This window comes from Drosophila simulans, chromosome 2R, assembly GCF_016746395.2.
Source record: "Drosophila simulans strain w501 chromosome 2R, Prin_Dsim_3.1, whole genome shotgun sequence".
Classification (NCBI taxonomy): domain Eukaryota; kingdom Metazoa; phylum Arthropoda; class Insecta; order Diptera; family Drosophilidae; genus Drosophila; species Drosophila simulans.
This window is the reverse complement of record NC_052521.2, coordinates 13,192,170-13,214,353: the sequence shown is the minus strand read 5'-3', so window position 1 is coordinate 13,214,353 and position 22,184 is coordinate 13,192,170. Positions and strand designations below refer to the sequence as shown.

The following is a 22,184-nucleotide window of genomic DNA, read 5'->3' as shown; positions in this document are numbered from 1 at the left end:
CTGCAGATTCTGTTAGCCTGCAAACGTACAAGTCCATGGACTCCGAGTACAAGGACCGAAAGGAATCCCGTAGTGCCAAGCGGAAGCCCACTGTTGACATCCAACTAACCAATCGAAACACGGCGTCTGGCAGCGACCTCAAGCTGACTTGTGGGCTATCGGGTCACGAGATGAATGTGCAATGGTTCAAGGATAACTGCCCCATCGAGAATGGTGCCAAGTACAGGAGAACATTGAACGACGGACTGTCGTGCCTTGAAATCAAATCGGCCGAACTGGGTGACTCTGGCATTTACCGATGCATAGCGTCCAATCAAAATGGAGAAGTCGAAACTAGCTGTCTTGTGACTATATACGAAGCACCTTCAAGTAAATTTGGCACTCCGCCCATATTTACACGCAACATTAGAGGTAAGTGCCAATTGTGCCCCATCTACCTAGTGATCCAATGCCCGAATTTCAAACTTAATTAGTGCTGCATTGCTTTGAATTCGCATTGTGCACCTTGCATTTGCATCTCTAACCATATATATATAGTATATGTATGTAGTATAGAGCTAGTATATAGGAAACTAGTTCGTAAGGCTAGAATAAGTCGCGTACTTTATGATATGTCGGTCGTGGTAGCAATACTTGACTAACAAATCGGTTCGCACTTTCGGTTCGCAAATATGGCAAGTGATCAATGATTAAGGTAAGCGATGCACTTTATCATCGCATTTAAATAGATCCGCCCATTAAAAATAGCTAATTGAATTCGAATGGATGCGGTGCTCACACTTATATAACTTCGTTTACTGTCTGCATTCAATTAAAAAGTGCCTGCTACTTAAATAGAATCGCATTTTGGCAATCAATGTTGCATGCGTGTGTGTGTGCGACGTCGGCAGCGAACAAAACAGAATTCGTAAAATTGTTTTTAGCATTAACAATCGATTTTGGGGGACTAGGGATCGATCGATTCGAGAAGAAGGAATGTGTTTTCGAAATTTTCACCACGTTCGGTGACAGTCGTGAATCTTCTTTTGCATCGAACGGACGTCTCACGTCCTAAAAAAATCTCGATCGAACCGTTGCGGGCTATATATATTGATTATCACAGTCATACATATACGACTCGGACGGATAAAATTCTTTTCGGTTCTCATTTACGAATTATATCCTTCCAAAACCGAAAGAGACCGTACGAAAACGATCCGAAATGGGAGAAACCGAGAACGGAGATATCGAGCCACGGGCCTCCGCCGAACCGGAGGCGGCATCCGCCCAGGATACGCTGCAGGTGCCAACGCAAAAGAAGCGCAAGCTTAAGTCCCCAACCCCAGGAAGCCTTCGCGGACGCAGTGCCACGCCCATTCACGGCCGGAGCCAGACCCCGTTTACGCTGTACATGACGCGGCGCAGTGCCACGCCCTCGACATGGCGCAGCATTACTCCGTTCCTGAAGCGCGAGGAGAAGGAGAAGACACCGTTCGAGCTGGGAAGGGATATCAAGAGCCAGACCACCTGCAACATCGCCGTCTTCGATCGCGCCCTCGTTATGGATATTTCCGAGCCGTTGGATGTGCAAAAGCCCGTGCGTTACATAACTTCCGATTTGTCGGTGATCGATCGCGCTGCCGTAATGGATGTGTCCAACGTTGAGGTTATCTACGTTGTGGAGGAATACGAGGAGGTCGAGGAGGAGGAAATTATTGAGGAGGTCAAGCCAAAGAAGAAGGAGAAGAAGGCTAGGAAGCCGCGCGCCCAGCGCAAGTCCATTGACAAGGACATGAGTCCTTCCGGAGCCGAAGATGGCGACGATCTGGGTGACTTTGGCGGCGATGACAGGGAGGACAGCGTTGACCTGGACGACGGCGATGAGCCGGTGAAGAAGGGCAAGAAGAAGGCACCGCCCAAAAAGAAGGAGAAGAAAGAGAAGTCGCCCAGTCCGAAATTGACCTTGAAACTGGAGATCGGCGGTGGCCAGAAGGCCAGCAAGAAGATGTTCGAGCAACAGCAGCAGCAGGCCAAGCCGCCGCCAAAGAAGAGCAAGATGGTGCTCCAGATGGAGGAGCAGGCAAAGGCGGCTGCCAAGGCCGCCGAGGAGGCAGCTGCGAGGGCCAAGCCCAAGGGCGAGACCTTTGAGGAGCGCCAGAAGCGTCTGCAAGCCGAAAAGGAGGAGCAGGAGCGCCTGGAGGCCGAGCAACGGGCCCAGGAAGAGGCTGAGGCGGAGGCAGAAGCCGAGGCCGAGGAAGACGAGGAGGATCCATCTGCCGTCGGCGAGGAGGGTGAAGAAGGCACTGAGGCCGGATACGGAGATGAGGATCAGGAACAGGAATATCCTGATGACGAAATCGAAGCTGAGCCCGAAGAGGATACGAAGAAGAAGGAAAAGCGTCGCGGCAGCGACTCCTCCGACGACTTTGTCCGCCCCGATCCCCACGAGGAGGAGCGCTGGCAGCGCATTGCCGCCGTCGAGGGCGAGGAGTTCATGCAGCAGATGCGCAAATATAGCCAGGCCAAGCGGATCAGTGAGAAGGAGCGCGACGCCGACTGGCAGCGTCGCCGGGAGCAGGCCCGCAATCCCAAGTTCATCAACTTCCTGTCTGACCGAGCCGTTGAAGCCGGGCAAAGTGTGCGCCTGGCCTGCGCCGTGGATGGTCCGGAGTTGTCGGTTAAGTGGTACCACAATCGCAAGCAGCTGGAGCGCGATGGATGCCATCGCATCATCAATAACAATAACATTCTGGTGCTGGAGGTGCTTAACACCACCATCTTGGACTCCGGCGAATACTCGTGCGTGATCTCGAACCAGAACGATGAGACGAGCTCCTCGTGCATTGTGACCATCTATGAAATTTTCAAGGACGAACCCAAACCCCCCTCCATTCAATATATCAAAGGTATTTGTCGGGATTCGTCGCGATTGCTGACCTCCCTAAGTGCTTAAAAATTGACCATTTCAGAGTACTATCATTTGCGCGACGATGAGCTGACCATCGAGTGTCACGTGCACGGCTATCCCCGGCCTGTGATCACGTGGTGGCGCGGCTGCTTCCAGGTGAAGCCCAGCTACAAGTTCACCATGCTGGAGGAGGCGCACGGTGTGTGCAAGTTGCTCATCTACAAGCCGGGCAACAAGGATGGCGGTATCTACACGATGAAAGCCATCAATTCCAGTGGCGAGGTGCAGATCAACCACACGGTTGAGGTGGCCCGTAACCTACACTACCACGTACCCGGCATCTTCCATGCCCGCGACAAGATCCAGCTAGACAGTTTGAAGCAGGCCAAGAAGGCCATGGAGGCGGCCCTCAAGTCGAAGGCCGACTCCGACCAGAGGCGTGCGGAGGCGGAGGAGGAGCAGGCGCGCCTGCATCCTGTCAAGGCCACGCCGGAGAGATTGGTGCCCGCCAAGCAGAAGCTGGCCTTTGCCACTCAGTTGCGCGATCGCATGGCGCTCGAGGGCTCGACTATTAAGTTTGTGGCCACTGTGATTGGACCCGATCCCAATACCCGCTGGATGAAGGATGACAAGTGGGTAGTGGTCGGTGGCAATATCAAGAACCTGTCCGAGGAGGGCAAGGCCATCCTGGAGGTGGGCAACGTAACATCCGCCGACTCCGGTGTCTACAAGTGTGTGGCCAAAAACGATCTCAGCGAGATCGAAACCTCCTGCTACTTCAAGGTGTACGCGGCACAGGCGGATGGTGATGAATCTGAACCCATTTTCGCCCTACCCCTGCGAGGTATTTTAACCCCATTCTGTAGATATGTGTGTGCTCTGTGGCCAAGTGTTATCGGTTACACGATCCTCAAAAAGACCCATGTACTTCTGTGTGTCCGACGTTCGGTGTTTTGTTGCAATTGAGGTCGATCGCGTACGAAAATAGCCAAATTGATTGATTGACTTTGTTCTCAGATGTGTATCATGCCTCGCAGAACGATCTGATTCTCGATACGAAGGTTCGCGGCAACCCCCGCCCTGAAATCTCGTGGACCAAGGACCAGATACCCGTGGTGCTCGACGATCGTGTGGTTCAGATTGAGCACTTGGACGGCATTTGCGAGCTGATCATCAACAAGCCGACGATCAATGACAACGGAATCTATGTCTGCACCGCCAAGAACAAACTGGGCAGTCAGTCGACCACCCACACGGTTGTCGTCGACACCACCCACACCTCGCGCAGATCGAGCATCCTGTCCGCCATTGCCATGCAGGAAGGAGGAGGAGGCGGAGAGTCAGCCGATGCCAAGGCCAAGGGCAAGAAGAAGAAGAAGGAGGATGAGCCCGAAGGTGGCGATGGTGGCTACGAGCGACGCAGCCGGATGCCGGATCCTTCGCCCAAACAGATGTTGTACTTCACGGTCAACCTGTCCAATCGCTACGTGGCCGAGGGATCCAAGGTCAAGTTGCAGGCTGTGATCGGTGGACCCCAGCCGATGATCAAGTGGTTCAAGGACGACCAGAATGTAACGTATGGACCCAACATTCGCAACATGAACCGCGACAGCCTGGCGGTGCTGGAGTTCACCAATGCCAAGGTGGAGGACTCTGGAACCTACTCCATTGTAGCCCAGAATGAGTCGTGCAAGATCACCACCTCGGCCATGCTGCATGTGTACGAGACCAAGGTCAATACGGATGTGCAACCCGTCTTTATTCGCTCTCTGAAAGGTAAGATATTGGGTATCGGATGAGTGTCCGTGATCGATCGAATCATCTATAATTAGCGATGTGTATAATTGTGCAGTGCCATTGACTGCATTCGTTATGCAATGCTATTTTGGCAACGTTTTTATGTAACCAGTCTCGGTGTTTCTCTCTCTCAGAGACCTATCACCTGAACACCAACGAACTGATCCTGGAGACAGCTGTGCGGGGTCAACCTACACCGGCGGTCCAGTGGTTTAAGGACAGCATTGAAATCCAGAGTGGTGGGCGCTTCCAGATCATCGAGCACCAGGACGGCACCTGTGAGCTCATCATCGATCGGCCGGACAACAAGGACTCCGGCAAGTATGTTGTCAAGGCGGAAAGTCGCGCCGGCAAGATGGAGATCTCGCACTACGTGCTCTTCGAAGGTCAATCCCATCACATTGCCGAAAATATCCATGGTGTGTTCCATGCGGACAAGAGCCTGTTGCGTCCGAAGGAGGTGGAGAAACCGGTGGAGAAGAAGCCGGCTCCTGCTGCCGAACCGGAATCCGAGGCTGAGGATGGCAAGGCGAAGAGACGTGCCAAGAAGGAGGAGGACGATGGAGCATCCTCGGCCTATGCCACTGACTACGCCTCCGATACCGCCAGCTTGTCAAGCAAGCGTCGCGAGAAGAACATTGCGATCCACTTCAGCACCTCGATGAGAGATCGCGTGGTGGCCGAGGGATCCAAGGTTAAGATTTCATGCTTCCTGGAGGCCAAGGAGCCGCAGGTCAAGTGGTTCAAGGACGGCGAGCAGATCCAAAACTCACCCAAGATCAGGGGTAGGTACAGTGAGGGTCTGTGTCTGTTGGAGGTCATGAGCGCCACAGCGGAGGACAACGGAGAGTACAAATGCTGGGGTCGCGACGAGACTGGAGAAGCATCCACCTCATGCCGACTGGAGGTTTACGAGAATCCCGGCACTGGTGATGTTCCACCCACCTTTACGCGCAACATCAAGGACACGATGCACGGCAAGATCAACGAGCTGCAGCTGGACGTCCATGTGCGCGGTCTGCCCACGCCCGCAGTTACGTGGGTGAAGGATGGCGTCAAGATTGAGAACAGCGACAAGTACCAGCAGGTTGACCACGATGACGGCACCTGTGAGCTGTTCATCAGTCGCCCGAAGGCTTCGGATAGCGGCAAGTACGTTTGCCAGGCTGAGAATCGCGAGGGCAAGACCGAGATTGTCCACATGATCACAGTGGAGCCACGTGTGAGGGCACCTCGCATCTCGCCGCCGAGGGAGGGCAGACCTCCACGTCCGACCGGCGATGAGGAAGCACCCGCTGCTGGAGAGGAAGGAGCCGAAGGCGCCGCTGAAGGTGAGGGTGGCGAGAAGCGCCGCAGGAAGCCCAAACCGGATGAGGAGGAGCAAACGAGCTCCAGACGCGAGGTACCACCGCCACCGGATCTAAGAAAGCGTTTGTACTTCCGCAACTTCCTGTCCAACCGAACCGTGAAATCGGGCAGCAACGTCAAGTGGATGGTGAACATCGATGGTCCGGAGCCAACTGCCAAGTGGTTCTTTGGTGACCAACCGATCGCCTTCGGACCGAGGAGCAAGATGTCCATGCAGGACGGCATCGCCTGGTTGAACCTCGTGGGCGTCACTGAGGAAGATGCCGGAGAGTACACTTTGCGGGTCAGGGGTAGCGAAAACGAAATCGTGAGCACTTGCAATTTGTTTGTGTACAGCACGGGCAAACCGGAGGTGATTCCGCCCACATTTGTAGTGGGCATCAAAGGTAGGATTCTCTATGTGCTGGCGGGAACTGTCTAACTGAGTGCGTACAGGTGAATGTCCTTGTATCTATGAGCTAAGTGTATCCGTATTCGTAGTCCTAGGATTACTTTAAGAGAACTAACCACCTTGTAAGCCAACTTCCTAAACCTCTTATAGTGCTTTGTCTTATGTGTCTTGGTTTGTGTCTCTCTATATCTGTCCATGTTCCAGATGCATATCATTCCCAGGGTAACCAGCTCACATTGGAGTGCAAGGTATCTGGCAGTCCCAAGCCACATATTTACTGGCAGAGGGATAATACCCTACTGCCGATTGAGGGCACCAAGTACCAGTATGAGGAGCAAAGCGACGGAGTGAAACTCCTGACCATTAACAACTTTGACAGCAATGATTCCGGCCTGTATACTTGCTATGCGGAGAGTGAAAATGGCCAAATGAAGATCAGCAAATTCGTGCAGGCCTCTGATTATGTTAGAGAGAGAATTGCCGATAAGAAACCGATTGACAAGGTCATCCAGGAGATCAAACGGGATGAATCCTCGAGTGCCGCGGCGAACGACACTGCAGCCGCCAAGGCCAAGGCTCGTGAGGCGAAGTTGCGACTGAATCTGGAAACCAGCTTAAAGACCATGACCATCGGAAGTGGTAATAAGGCTCAGCTCATCTGCTATGTGACTGGCATCATCGAGGATGTTCACTGGCTGAGGAACGATGAGCGGGTGACGAAGGATGCCCGCCACAAGATCTACAACATAAACGGAGCCATCAGCCTGGAAATCTACGATGCCCGGGTGGAGGACAGTGGCCACTACCGATGCGTGGTGAAGAACAGCCGGCAGACGGTGGAAAGTGGTGGTCAGCTAAGTGTGCTGGATCAGTCCACGGGAAAGTTGCCGGAAAGCTTCTCCAGCGGTATTATAGGTAATTACTAAAGCATCCTTAACCACACATCCTCTAACCTTTTTATTTGGTTCCTTTTAGAATCCTACGATGACCAGCGTAATGAGATCGTTCTTAGTTGCCAGGTGATTGGACGCCCGAGTGTCAGCTGGATGCGTGATGACCACTCCATATGCAACAACCGGTACAGAACAATAGAAGAACCAGGTGGTGTAAGAAAGCTCGTTATACGCAATCCCATATCCTCCGATTGTGGCATCTTCGCCTGCTATGCAGAGCACGAGGATCGGATTGACTCCACTAGCATCACCATCAAGGCGGCCGATCTTAAGCGCCTGATTAACGTCAGTAAGGAGGAGATTCCAAGCATCGGCGATCATGAGAGCACGCCTTGGTCACGTAGCCAGTCGCATTTGAGTTCCGGAAGCCAGGTTAACGGCAATGGAGAACTTCATCGCGCCGGAGATCGTGTCCTGCGCAGCGTGGGCAAGGGAAAGCCACTCTTCCACACTCTATTGCACGATCGCACTGTTTCGGAGGGAGCCAATCTCCGGCTGCTCTGCGCCGTATCCGGAGACGAGAATACGCACATCGAGTGGTTAAAGAACCACAAGCCTCTGCCCAGGAGCGACAATCGCTATCAGACACTCTACCTGAATGGAGAAGCCTCGTTGGAGATCTTCGCTGCGGTGGCCGATGATAGTGGCAACTATACCTGCTGTGCCACCAACGATTTTGGAGAGAGTTTAACCCATGCCCAGCTGCGGGTATACAAACACTTCAAGGAAGCCCCATTGCCAAGTACTTTTACGCAGCCAATCCGAGGTATTACCCGTCTAGACGGAGCTACGGATTCCATCTTCGCTTGCACATCCTTAATGTTTTAACCGCTTCTGTTGGCCCCAATTTAAATTTAAAGACACCTACTAACTAATCCCTTACCCTTTGCAGACACATATTCTCTCAACGAGAATGAGTTGGTTCTGGATTGCCGCGTACGTGGCCAGCCGCGTCCCGAAATCCAATGGATCAAGGGCACGGAGCCCATTGAGGCCAGCGAGAAGTTCAAGCTGAGCGATCAGGCCGATGGATATGCCAAGCTGGTCATCGTGAATCCCACAGAGAAGGATTCGGGCATCTATTGGTGTGTGGCCCGCAACGAGGGTGCGGAGAACAAGATCTCCCATCAGGTGGACTTCAAGGGACGCCAGCACTACTCGCTGGAGAAGACGCACGGATTCTTCCATCGCGATCCCAACAAGCCGCACTTCCTGCTGCCGTTGGGCAATCAGACGGTCTGCAACGGTGGCACCGTGGCCATTTCCGCCGAATTCATGGAGACCAGCACACCCATCGAGGTCAAGTGGCTTCGCGATCGCAGGGTGGTGGATGGACCCAATGTCAAGGCCCTGGCCGATCGCGGCGTCTACACGCTGACCATCATGAATGCCGGTCCCGAGGTGGAGGGCACCTATACCTGCCGCGCCTCCAATGCCTTTGGTCGCATCGAATCCAATGTCAACGTCGATGTGGCCGTCGGAGCCGAGAAGGATGAGCGTCCTCCGCTGTTCCTCTCGCGACCGGACACCGAAATGAAGATCGCTGTCGGTGATCCCTTCTCGCTGTCCTTCCGCATTGCCGGCGATCCGAAACCAAAACGTAAGCCGCATATACCAACGATGGTGTGGAGGTTACCTCTGATGTACGATCCTTCTTTTGCAGTGACCTTCATGAAGGGCACGAAGGACATTACCCAATCGGATCGGGTCAGCAAAGAGGTGTCCGATGACTACACAAGATTCTCAGTGCAGCAAGCCCAGATCTCCGATTCTGGCACCTACTTCGTGGTAGCCCGCAACAACTTTGGCACCGACAGGATATTCGTCACTGTGACGGTAGGCTGCGTGTCTATATCTGTGTCCTTAGGCGATCTATACACTATATGCTATATGCTATATATACCAGTTGATCTGTTGCTTGTGGCTGTCCCTCTATCGCTTTCGCTCACTAACCACTGCAATTCGTTCTCTCTTCTCTGCTTCTCTTTTTCCAGATTAAAATACCCAAAAAGAAAGAAGAATAAAGCTTATTAATACAATACAGTTTATTTTGCAAATTTCAAACGCCTTAGCCATCCTTAGTCTTCTTTCCTGACCCCATGTGTTCACTCCAACCAATACAATATATCGTTCTGACTACAAAACTTATAGGTAAATCCGCGCGCTCGATCCGCGACGCCAACGCAACCACGCTGGGGTCTTCCCCTGGACAGCTATAGCGACACCTCGTACTTCAGAGGTAAGGTTATAAGATACCCCCATACCATGTGTAGAGTCCTTCCATGTCCGTTGTGTTCCGTGTTGTCCGTCATAGTGTCCGTATGTGTCACTTAAGACTAAGCCCAATCCTCATTTGCAGATCGGTTCAAACGCCCCAACAAACCTCAAGCTACAAAAGAAATTTCCTGCGAGATCGTAGATACCCAACAGATACCCATGAACTATTCCTGTATTTATCTTTTGTTAGTATTTCTGAACGATTGACTTAATTACTTTTATTATAAATAATGTATTATATAAAGCACAGCAATCCAGCTTATACATTTACGTAGTGGAAACAAGAAAATAAAAAATATTTCTCCGGGGCGTAAAGAGTTTTACTTGAGGTCACCTAACTATCCGCGCCCATTTGAGCCTCGTTCATTTATCAGTTTTCTCTCATCCATCCCTCAGATCCACCGGGTTGCATTTCCACCGAGCCACTGGTCGTGGATTCCGGACCCACCCACATCTCGTTGTCGTGGGGCAAGCCGGTTAGTGCCAACTCTGCTCCGGTGATGGCCTACAAGGTTGAGGCCTGGGTGGTGGGTCACGAGGGCGGAGCCTACTGGCGGGAGTTGGGTCTAACGCCCATTAACTCCTTCGACGCCTTCAACCTGAAGCCCAACGTTGAGTACCACTTCCGAGTGACGCCCAAGAACCGATATGGCTGGGGACCCACCGTCCAGACCAGCAGTCCTCTCCAAGTGGGCGGCGTCGAGTGCCTGCCGGAGTTCGTCAAGATCCTGCCGGGTCAGGCCAAGGCACTGTTGGGCTCCTCCTTCACGCTGCAGTGCAACATGCGTGGAGCGCCAAGGCCCCAGGTCACCTGGTTCAAGGATGGCATTCAGCTGAGCAGCAGTTCGGAACGCGTCAAGATCCGGCAGATCGGTTCGACCTGCGCCCTCACCATTGCCACCGTCAGCGAACTGGACTCGGGTCGTTACACCTGCGAGGCAACCAACTCGAAGGGCAGGGTTTCCACATTTGCCCGCCTCCAAGTCGTCTCTGATTCGAGAATCTATGAGGCAGATTCACGTCTGAAGGAGATCGCCCATGGTCGCAACGTAGCCGATGTCGGTGACTCGCTGCCTATCTTCACCATGCGCCTAAGGGATCGACGCGTCCAGGTGACCTACCCAGTACGACTCACCTGCCAGATCGTGGGCTATCCCGTGCCAGAGATCTTGTGGTACAAGGACGATGAGCTCATCCACACTGATAGAAAGCATCTGATCAGCGCCGAGGGACAGTTCTTCACGCTGGAAATTGCTGCAACCACGCTGGACGACAGCGGCACGTACACCTGCCTGGCGAGGAACGAGCTGGGTTCCGTATCCTGCCACTGCACCCTGGTGGTGGACAAGGGCATTCGAGCGTACATCTCACCCGATTTCTACGTACCCCTGGATCCCTTCTATATATTCCGCGAGGGATCCGAAATCCGCCTGTCCACAAAGGTCGAAGCCTATCCATCCGTGGGTGTCACCTGGCATCGCAACGGAATGCGCCTGCGACCCAGCCGTCGTCTGACCGCTACCTTGGACTCCAATGGTTATGTGGAGCTCATCATTGCCGAGGCCACGGTGCGCGATGCAGGCATCTATGTGTGCGTTGCATCCAATGTCGTGGGTAAAGTGGAGACCATCTGCCGCGTAGCCATTGAGGAGGAGGAGAACAAGGCAGTGGTTCCACAACGATCCCTGGAAATTCCCAGCATTAAGACTGATGATCTGCCGTGAGTATTGCATTCGGCATTGCAGTTAGGAAGCTTCATCTGATGATTAATTTTCCCCCCTAGTTATTCCAAGGAGCCCCTGTTTGTGGTCAAGCCCCGATCCAGCGAGGCCTACGAGGGTGACAACGTCATCATATTCTGCGAGGTGGTCGGCGATCCCAAGCCCGAAGTCGTTTGGCTGCGCGATTTTCTAAATGTGAGTATTTGGTGACGTATGGCGAGACTGGCTTGTTGCACATGCGCAGCTCGATGTTAGTCAGTTGCATTCGCGGCGTCAGCAAATGTGGGTCGTTCCATCCACAACCTTCTCTCGATTGCAAACCCGTTGCTTTATCAGCGCCTCAAGTTTAGGTGAACCAGCAACGTGGGCCCTACCGGCATCAGGAAGTTCGAATTTAACTTCCGCTCGCGTTAACTATAAATAGGTAACTCCCAGTGGGCCAGACACTTTAGTAGAACGCTTTTTTTTCGAGTTGCTACAGTTGCTCGCGCGGATAGAATTCGTTTTTGATTGATCCGCGAGCGCGAACAAAGTGTCCAAACAAGCGGAGCATCGCATCCCTCTCAGAGGTAACCAGGCGGACAGAAACCGATCCGCCAGCAAAGTGGCTACAAAAGCACGTGAAGAATAGAGTGAATAGGGTGCTGAGGCAGCTGGCTCGGATTACGGACAAGTGCGTCATACTGAAACGGTGCAACGGCGTTATACAAGACCACTGGCACTCAGACAGATCTTACAAATCCGATTCGCTGTCAAACGCTAATTCAAGTTCAACCCATATCAAATAACAGGCTTGTTCGCACAACAAACAATTACGCGAGCCAAAAAGGAAAAAAATACAACAAAATATTATTAGCCACTGTCGACCAAGGAAGCGAGCGAGCAGGCAGGCAGGCAGGAGGCAGGAGGAGTAGGAGGTCAGGGTGGGCAACGTATACCCATTACCAGTTTTCCTATTCGACAGTCTCGAAACTGAATTTTGTGCTTATATGGCCATAAGCTTAACACAATAATAACAACGTCGGTCGAGTCAGCGTCAACGGCATCGACATTTGTATAAAGACAGTCGTGATTCATGATCTGCGACAGCCGCACAACAAGTCCTTATAGTCCAAGCACATCGCGACGTGACCTTGAGCAATTCGACCCACTGATCGCCGAACGTTTTCTTTCGCCCGCAGCCGGAGTACTACAAGGACGCGCCACACTTCCGGCGAATTGGAGACGGACCCGAGTACAGGCTGGAGATACCCAGCGCCAAATTGGATTTCACCGGCACCTATTCCGTGATAGCCAGCAATTGCCATGGCGAGGCCAAGGCTGTAATATCGCTACAAATATTCGCTAAAGGTAAGCAGCACAATGCATTTATTTATTGACCTGGGCACTGGGGGTAGATATTCAATAGGCGGGGAAAGACCACGTCCCGCCAGAAGTCTTCGGCCATGCTCAGCAAACTGCTCACGAATTCCGGATCCGCTTGTACCCAAACGTAGTGTAGAGCTCCGTTGCTCTCGAACGTGGGACTCAGCACGCAGTAGAGCGCCTTTTTCACATTCGCCGCAAACATCTGGATTTGTATTTGGGCCATGTACTTGGGTGCAATAGATTCGCGTGCCTCGAGGTACTTCTCAAAGTCCTCGTCAGTCTTGGGCGATTTGATTTCGACAATGTGATCGTCCGTGATGCCGTCAGGGGCGGCGCACAGGAAGGGAAAGCTCTCGTGCAGGATCAGACCGCATTCTAAGTAGTTCTTGTTCTCCAGCTTCTCAGTCTGTTTCAATATGAAGCGCTTGTGTTCCTTCTGCTGCACCCGATCCTCGTTATTCTTGTCACGTCCCTTGCAAAACATCATATTGAAGATTTGATCGTCATCCTCGGAAGATTTGCGGCTTATGATCATGTGCATCATGGAGCAACGGATGCGCATGTACTGCACCTCCACCCACAATCGGGATTTGTATTTGTTTCGCGTTGCCTCGTACAGAGTTTCGATAATTCCCGTATGTGCCTGTGCCTCCATATGTTGCACATAGCTGGGCGGATCGACGACATTGTACTCATTTGCTCGGAGCAGCACATGGTGTACGAACATGGGCTCGAACTCATCGGTGGTCTCCACACATTGCCGGTAGAGCGCCGAGTCCCTGCCACAGTCGGCCAGTTCATTCAGAATGGTCACTAGGAAAGCCTCTCCCTCGCTTGCGCTAAGTTCCTTCGAGTTTAGTTCGCTCTCCATTCGCACCTCATCCTTGGGTATTATATCACATATACGAGTAGCAGTTGTGGGCTCCGGTTGCACCAGATTTTCCAACTCGTGGCCCCAAAACTCCACCACAGCCGAGGGATTTCGATCTGTGCTCTTGTTTAGCAGCCAGAAGGTGAAGGCCACGATGTGAGCACAAGTACCTGTAATATACTACAGATTAGCAACTAGACAATTGTGGCAAATGGAGTCATTCTCACATGCTGCGGTGCACAGGCTGCATTGCCCGTCCATGATCATCTGCGCACTTTCAACGACCTTGAGCGCCACATTGGCGTGCGTTACCGTGTTGGCGAAGTCGGTGGCAGAAAACACGAGTGCCTTGAGTTCGCACACGTCGCCATGTCTGCGCACCTGGACGTAATCCGTCAGGAGATCATTTCTATCCGTTTGCCTGTTGGCAGAAATTCAATTTTTAATAGAATACAACGTAGATATATGTGCGAAAGGGATGGCACTCACATTTGTTTTGATTTCTCAGAGGCGCCGGATAGGCAAAAATTGTACACCATTCCGCTGTTCAGAGCAGGTATATTGTGTATGTCTGCTTTGCGGAAGCCGGGTTCCAGGTCCATGGGCACAATGATCATGCCCCTCATTTTATTTTAACCAAAATTTGAGTACAAAAAGGTGAAAATTCGATGGCGTGCTAAAAATAAACATTAGGCCACAGCTGGTATCGATTATCGATAGATTCGATTCTTAGATTCATGACTAAATTAGCCAAGACACTTACTATCACTGCTTGGCAAGCAGTTTAATGGGCGCCAATTTCGAAATGCAATTTTTATTTCCTCAGTCAAATTGCTCAAGTATATTATCTTGTTTTCAACAGATATACTCAACAAAAGCCGCATGGATAAAGTGCACACGAGACATGGGTAAGTTCCAGCTTATTATCAAGATATGTTGTCATTAACAAACCTTAACAATTAATCAGCAACATCGAGACCCTTCCCCGATTCGTTCGCAACTTGCGAAACCTGCGCTGTTGCGATGGGGATGCGATATCGCTGGAATGCCACGTTGAGGCCGATCCGGAACCATTCATCATCTGGGAAAAGGATGGGCATGTTGTGCCCAGCGATCGAGACTACGTGATGTCCTTCGATGGGACAAAGGCCACGCTGAGCATACCGCGCGTGTATCCGGAGGATGAGGGCGAGTACACGTGCGTGGCCAAGAATTCGGTGGGCCGCAGTCTCTCCTCCGCCTGCATTATTGTGGATGTGCCCGAGGAGAAGGAGAATATGCTGAGCCGTCAGCTAGCGCGTCCCAGTGGCCTGCTCTCCGCCCACTCCACGCCCCGTTCCACGCCGAGATCCACGCCCGCCAGAAGTTTCTCTCCCCTGCGCCTATCGTACCGCACCAGCAGCATCGATCTGTCCGGCGTGGCGGAACGCAGGCGTAGTGATGCCCGGAATGCCATCACGGCGCCCAAGTTTCTCGCCATTCCCTACAATCGCGTCGTCGAGGAGGGCGACAGTGTGCGCTTCCAGTGCGCCATCTCCGGACATCCCACACCGTGGGCGACATGGGACAAGGATGGCCTGATTGTGACACCCACGCCGCGCATTGCCGTCAAGGAAATCGATGACCTACGCATCATAGAGATCGATGAGGTGACCTTCGACGATGCCGGCCTGTATCGCGTCACGCTGGAGAACGATTTCGGGCGTATTGAGGCCACCGCTCGCTTGGACGTCATCCGCAGCTCCCGCTACTCCAAGTCGCCTTCGGTGCGCAGCGTGCGTGCCTCCTCCTCCCGCCGCAATGCCCACTTGTACAGGCGCATCATGGGTCCATCCACAGGTGGGTGCTGCTCCTTGCCCAGTTTACAGCTTAACTAATTCATTTGCTACCTTGGCACCCACAGCAATTGGCGGACGCATGGCTCTGGCAAGTGGCTATCGGGGTTCCTCGGTGCCCTCGGTGAGATTCTATCACAACGACGTGGAGCTGGAGGCCTCGGAACGAGTTCACATCCTGCTGCAGGACTCGATGGCCCTGCTCATAGTGGACAATGTGACGCGCGAGGATGAGGGCCAGTACACCTGCATCATAAGCGGCGACCACGATCCCCTCATCACTTCCACCACCGTCACCTTCCACGACTCGAATACGGAGATTCCCAGGCGTCGTGCTGTCATCACGGAACCACTGCCCGAGATTACTAAATCGCTGGAGGGCGAGGTGATCGATCTGTGCTGCTCCATCGATTGCGATGAGCCCTACAGCTACGTTTGGTTGCGAAATGGCGAGATTCTGCCGGACAGCGATGAGTTCAAGTGAGTATCTGATGGATGCATCTTCACTACTTTTTAAATGGTCTCAATCTTTAGTTCATTGAAACATATTAAGTTGTAATAACTTGAGTTCATAATTAGTTATAAAAACATTGTTAATTTGCTAAGTGTTTTATAAGAGATTAGCTTGGATTGAATAACAAAAGCGAATGGGTTTCCTTTGTTTCCACCAAAATGCGAACTATGCACATACTTATGGCACTTTCATTGCTCACTGCAGTTACATTGATCACGGCAATGGACGCCTCTGCCTGCGTATCAACGACGCCTTCGACATTGACTCCGGCACCTACAGCTGTCAGGTGTTTACCAGCGACATCAACGACTCCAACTCCGACGCCACCTTCGACTACCATTCGATCTGCAGCGCCATCAACAGCGGATGCGATTGCAGCAGCAGCGGTGAGCTGTGCGTCCTGGAGCGGGATCTTCGTGGCCAGGACGAGGAGTGTGTCCAGCTGCTGAAGACGCCACTTCCGGTGGTCTGCGCATCCGGCGATGAAGCTCTCTTCTACGCCCGTGTTTTCCCCTGCGATGCGGAAGCCGACTGGTATCTCAATGGCCAGCTTTTAGCCCAGGCGGATTACTCACTTAACATGACGGTGCGTATGCGTAATAAACGTAATAAACTTCGGAACGGTGTCTTTTTTGGCCCAAAAAAAAAACCGAAACCATAAGCAAAAACAGTGCTCTTCATTTTCAACGCTTGCCTTGCCGCAGGCTGCTTGTTCGCACTTTTGGCGGCGAAAACAATAATAATAATTGTGCATATATGTATATATTTATGTACATTTCGACCCGAATCTGGGAGAGAGCATGCTCATTTGCATAAGCCGCACATAGGAGTAGCTGCCAAAAGATGCGAGCTGCATGCCAACGAAGTTGCTGCCCGGGATTCATTCGTTCATCGACGCTCGAGCGGAGCACATCGCGGTGCCATCGGTATCACCCCACCCCATCCAGATGATAGGGCAATCGCAGAGCCCGGCTCAAACCAAATCAGAATCCCAAACGATCGGCACAAGGGCGTGACAAGATGTCACAGGTAGGCGATGGCGAGCCAAATGGATTGCAAGTATCAATATCGCTGGCGTTCGGTTTAAGCCCCCATAGCTATTCCCATTCGATAAGGAACGCCGCGTCGTTTGTGCTCCAATGAAAATGAGAGCGGGCGTGAAAGTGTCATTGTCACGATCACCCCGCTTCGTCCGCTCATGGAATTCCGCTCGTGGCGTAGTTTGTGGCTCCCATCCGTTCCCGCTTCTCGCTTAATTGGTGCGTGCCACGGAGAGGGTCGCTCAGTTCTATAGCAACCTCAGTCCGATCCGCGTCGCGTCACCAGCAGCAGCACCTTGCTCCGGACTCGGTTCGCCCGGATTCGAATTCGGATTCGGATTGCCCCCCCTCTCCAGACACTTGTGCACACAGTATATAATTGTTTACCCATGCGAGCGAGGCGTACACTGCGAGAAAAGTAACCAGTAGTTCGTGAAAAAGTTGAAAGTTTTGTTGGTTAATAAGTCATTAGCTGAAAGTAGTTTCATGCATTATATTTAGATATATATATATATAATACATTATAATCCAAAGCATAGCTATTTTATTGTACGTTGCACTTTGAGCTTAATAAGCAACAAATAGAAATAATTTAGCTTTTTAAGTGGTTTTTTATATCATCTCCATGAAGAACAAACAGTTTATCAGAAGATTTCAATCAACAATGTTTATGTTCCAATAAAATTTCAATTAACAAAGCTTTCGAGAATGCACAATAATTTGGCTCACTTAAAAAACAATAATTCTTTAATTGAAACGTAATTACAAAAATAAGTGGCAAGCTTTTGTCTCAGTGCATGTGCGATTTTCAGCTAATTTTGCACATATTTCCTTCCTCTTTTTTTCCAGTTGGAGTCTTATCCCGAGAACGGCATTCGGCTTCTGCGCATGCGTGACGTGACCGCATCGAGAAGCGGCGAGATCTGTCTGCAGGTGAAGCATCCCCAGGCGGAGTCCCGTCGAATCCCGACCACACGAACCTACACCAGCCTCCTGGTACTGCCCGCCATCCGGGGCAACAGCTCCAGTTCCTCGCTGGCGGCCAGAAGCTGCATTTTGACACGCCCCGAGGACTGCACCGCCCTGATCGGTGGACATGTTCGGCTGAGCGTTCGCTACGAGCCATTCCCGGGCACCAAAGTCATCTGGTACAAGGCGGTGAGTACAAACATAATACCCTGTATATATAAATAGCCACACATCTCGATGAGGCGGTGGTATAACTGGTCTGCTGGTGTTGCGCAATCTTGACCTAATTTGGATGAAGCCGGCAGCCCAGAGGATTACGGATCCATATTCCATATACCACATTCTTTATCTGCCATAAGCCCACTCGGCACCCTATCTCGATAGCCCCCACTGTGTCGCCTTTGGGCATTTAGCCCAGGTCTCTCTGTACTGCGCCTTCTGCTCCACGGTGACTGTGTCACGATCAGATTGCGGTGTTGTTCGCTTGGGTTTGCTGGGCCAGTTGGGTTGCTTGGATTGCTTCGATTGCCTAGCCAGTCTACGTAATGGTTGCAAACCGCAAATGCTGGGCGAGTCGCACCAACGAAGGTTGACTACGTCGATGCACGCGAAACAAATCAGCACCAAATTGAGCTATACGTCATTCATAACTTTATCTTGAAGAGACAGCCGAATTTATCTTGTTTTCACACTTCAGGCTAGATAAACAATAAGATATACCATTTGTACATTTCCAAAAATGTGTTGAGGAAACTTAGGCTTATACCTGTTTCCCAGTGTAATCTATGCACTTCTCACACAAATCTCTTTCTGCGTTCCACAGTGTCATCCCATTGTGGAGAGCTCCAATGTGACGATCCGGACGACGAGCCAACAGTCGACGCTCTACATCACGGACATCTCGGCGGACGACAGCGGCAAGTATACGGTTGAGGTGATGAACGACTATGGCGTGGAGGCAGCCGCTGCCTCGGTGGCAGTGGAAGGTCCTCCGGAGCCACCAAGTGGCCAGCCCAGTGTATCGCTGGGTCCAGATCGCGTGGCAGTGGCCTGGTGTGGTCCACCCTACGACGGTGGCTGTATGATCACAGGTTTTATGTGAGTATCAACTGTTTATACTTCCACTCAAATTGCTAATACAAGCCGCAATCCTTCAGCATTGAGATGCAGACCATTGGCGATGGGAACTGCGATGAGGACAGCTGGCAGCAGGTGACCCGAGTGGTGGACAGCTTAGCGTACACCGTCAAGAACCTCCAGCCGCAGAGGCAGTACCGATTCAGAGTGCGTGCCGAGAATATCCATGGACGCAGTGCACCCGGCCAGGCCAGCGAACTGGTACAGATAACCAATACGCCGCAGAGGAGCACCTCGTCTGATGCCAGCGATCGTTTCGGACGGGCGACAGTTAGCGTGCAGTCTGGTGGAGATTTCAAATCCCGCTTCGAGATCATCGAGGAGCTGGGCAAGGGACGATTTGGCATCGTTTACAAGGTGCAGGAACGCGGTCAGCCGGAGCAGCTGCTGGCCGCCAAGGTGATTAAGTGCATCAAGTCGCAGGATCGGCAGAAGGTGCTCGAGGAGATCTCCATCATGCGCGCACTGCAGCATCCCAAGCTCCTCCAGCTGGCTGCCTCCTTCGAAAGTCCCAGGGAGATTGTCATGGTGATGGAGTAGTGAGTATAACTACACATATCTTTAGAGGATCACCACTGACCTGTTTGCGAATTCCCTAGCATCACTGGCGGAGAACTATTCGAACGTGTGGTGGCTGACGACTTCACCTTGACCGAAATGGACTGCATCCTGTTCCTGCGACAGGTTTGCGATGGCGTGGCCTACATGCACGGCCAGAGTGTGGTGCATCTCGATCTGAAACCGGAGAACATAATGTGCCATACGCGCACTAGCCACCAGATCAAGATCATTGACTTTGGACTGGCCCAACGACTGGATACGAAAGCACCCGTCCGGGTTCTCTTTGGAACGCCCGAGTTTATACCACCAGAGATCATTAGCTACGAGCCCATAGGTTTCAAGTCCGACATGTGGAGTGTGGGCGTCATTTGCTACGTGCTGTAAGTGGAGCATTTGGAGCATATAATCTCTATGGGATTAACTTAAACTTTATTTTTGTAGACTCTCGGGTCTGTCGCCTTTCATGGGCGATACCGATGTGGAAACCTTCTCGAATATAACTAGAGCGGATTACGACTACGATGACGAGGCCTTCGACTGCGTGTAAGTTGGTATATCTTTAGCCAAGATTCCTTAATCCTAAATACACTTCATGTAGTTCGCAAGAGGCCAAGGATTTCATCTCGCAGCTACTGGTCCACCGGAAGGAGGACCGCCTGACCGCCCAGCAATGCCTGGAGTCCAAGTGGCTGAGCCAACGACCAGACGATAGTCTCAGCAATAACAAGATCTGCACGGATAAGCTGAAGAAGTTCATCATTCGGCGCAAGTGGCAGGTTAGTAAATGCTTCAAGCTCGCTGCTCCCAAAGATCTTAACCCTGCTCCTGCTGCTTCTGCTGCTCCTCCTGCTGCTCCCGCTTCCACTAATCCAGAAAACCGGAAATGCCATCCGTGCACTGGGTCGCATGGCCAATCTGTCGGTGTCGCGAAGAAACTCAGCCATTGCCATGGGAGTACTGAGCAGTCCAAGGCCATCGATATCGGGTCTGGGCATGCTGACCGCCAGTGCCATTGGGGTTGGAACCAGCTCCCAGATGACATCGCTCCACGAAGAGGAGGACGACTTCAGCGGCGAGATGCCGCCAGTGGAGAAGCGCACCGTTCTCAAGCTGCGAGATAAATCCCAGTGCAGTGAACGCAGTGATTCAGGCTACAGTGAGTGTTCCAACTGCAGTGGAGCCCAGGAGACGCTGCTACTCTCGCTGGCCAAATCCAAACTGGAGGCTATAGCGAAGGCCAGCACTTTGCCCACGGTGGTGCACGATACGGAGCAACCCGTTAGCCTGGAGCTGCCCACCAAGGGCGAGGCCATCATGCGCTCCGACTTTACCAACACCATCAAGATGCGCAAGAAGTCACTGGAGGACAGCGCTGCGCGGGAGAAGCCCAAGTCCAAGCCCCAGATCAAGCCGCTCTTGTGTGAGTCCAAGCTGAAGGTGTCCCAGCTGAAGGACAGGTTCCAGGTGTCCCCTGCTCCTGCTTCTGCATCTGCATCCGCATCCGCTGCTAACAAACCTCCGCTTGCCTTTGGGCCCTTCAAAATAGCCAAGGTGGCGAGTGTGGGACGCATCAGTAGAAGTAATCTTTGCTTGTGACCCCAAACGGATCTTGAAGTCTTGCTAGGATTCTTTGAACTATAATTAAAAACAATAAAATAATCTGAAAGTTACTTAAACTTAGCGAAATTCATAGAACGCTCAACTAAAACCAACTGATTTTAGCTTTCTAATCAAACGATCTCTATGAATTTAACTTAACTAAAGCTCAGCTATCTGAAATAACACCTATTTAAACAATTAATCTAAGGTTATATTTGCATGATAGGATAACCAAAGTCTTGCAAAATAAAATCTAACTCTCCATATATGATCATGAATATGACTTTAGGATCCGTTTAGGGCTTGTTCTTAAAATAAAACGTATGACTAACCGCCTGATTGTTTTCCCCTTTGCAGCAGAGGAGTCGGGAAGGAGCGGTAGAGGCACACCCAGTGGATCCGGCAAAGGCAAGCCACCGCAGGTGCGTTCCATGCCCAGCTCTCCGCTGCCCCAGCGATCCGCCACGCCGACGCGGCTGATGAGCCAACGTGTCCGCGAGGCGGCCGAGCGTCTTGCCCAACAGCACACGGTGGCCAGTGCTCAGCGGCACTTGGGCAATGGGAGGGGCACCGGCACTGGCAATGGAAATGGCAACAGCAATGGCAATGGCAATAGTAATGGCAATGGTAATGGGAACACGGCGGAGACGAATCGCGAATCACGCGCGCGACGTCTCATCAACCGATTCAATAGCGAAACGCAGCATATCACGTCCTAGTTTAAGTCGGTTAAATGCCGACGAGCATAACTTTATTACAGATAAAGCAGATATAGCATTGTTTAAGTAAAAAATATATATATACCCCGGAGAAACTCTACGAAACACTCGAATATGAATGCGACTGCGGATCAGCATCCCACCCACCCAGCATCCTGGATCGCGGATCCATAATCC

The 22,184-nt window shown here is 51.9% G+C and overlaps 2 protein-coding genes across 9 annotated transcripts; one reads left to right on the top strand and one right to left on the bottom strand.

Moving 5' to 3' along the window:
• The first annotated feature begins 979 nt into the window (after window positions 1–979).
• Window positions 980–22,065, top strand: LOC6734679 (myosin light chain kinase, smooth muscle). Of its 8 annotated transcripts, none has more exons than XM_044922423.1 (22): window positions 980–2,885; window positions 2,949–3,731; window positions 3,905–4,663; window positions 4,819–6,438; window positions 8,289–8,996; window positions 9,060–9,232; window positions 9,548–9,635; window positions 10,070–11,393; window positions 11,457–11,589; window positions 12,576–12,744; window positions 14,496–14,541; window positions 14,601–15,472; window positions 15,537–15,948; window positions 16,187–16,568; window positions 17,872–18,180; window positions 18,815–19,089; window positions 19,149–19,667; window positions 19,728–20,069; window positions 20,131–20,232; window positions 20,288–20,465; window positions 20,563–21,109; window positions 21,646–22,065. In XM_044922423.1, the coding sequence occupies exons 1-22, from the start codon at window positions 1,202–1,204 to the stop codon at window positions 22,005–22,007; spliced, it is 11,787 nt and encodes a 3,928-aa protein (XP_044778358.1). In that variant the 5' UTR covers window positions 980–1,201; the 3' UTR covers window positions 22,008–22,065. The 8 variants fall into 8 exon arrangements, with proteins under 8 accessions (XP_044778358.1, XP_039147998.1, XP_044778359.1 ...); XM_039292064.2 differs by having other exon boundaries at window positions 20,563–21,268; XM_044922424.1 differs by lacking the exon at window positions 20,563–21,109 and having other exon boundaries at window positions 21,646–21,970.
• LOC6734681 lies at window positions 12,740–14,368 on the bottom strand. The gene is made up of 3 exons (XM_002081652.4): window positions 14,123–14,368; window positions 13,861–14,054; window positions 12,740–13,803 (listed from the first exon to the last, which is right to left on the bottom strand). The coding sequence occupies exons 1-3, from the start codon at window positions 14,257–14,259 to the stop codon at window positions 12,767–12,769; spliced, it is 1,368 nt and encodes a 455-aa protein (XP_002081688.1). The 5' UTR covers window positions 14,260–14,368; the 3' UTR covers window positions 12,740–12,766.
• Window positions 22,066–22,184: the final 119 nt, after the last annotated feature.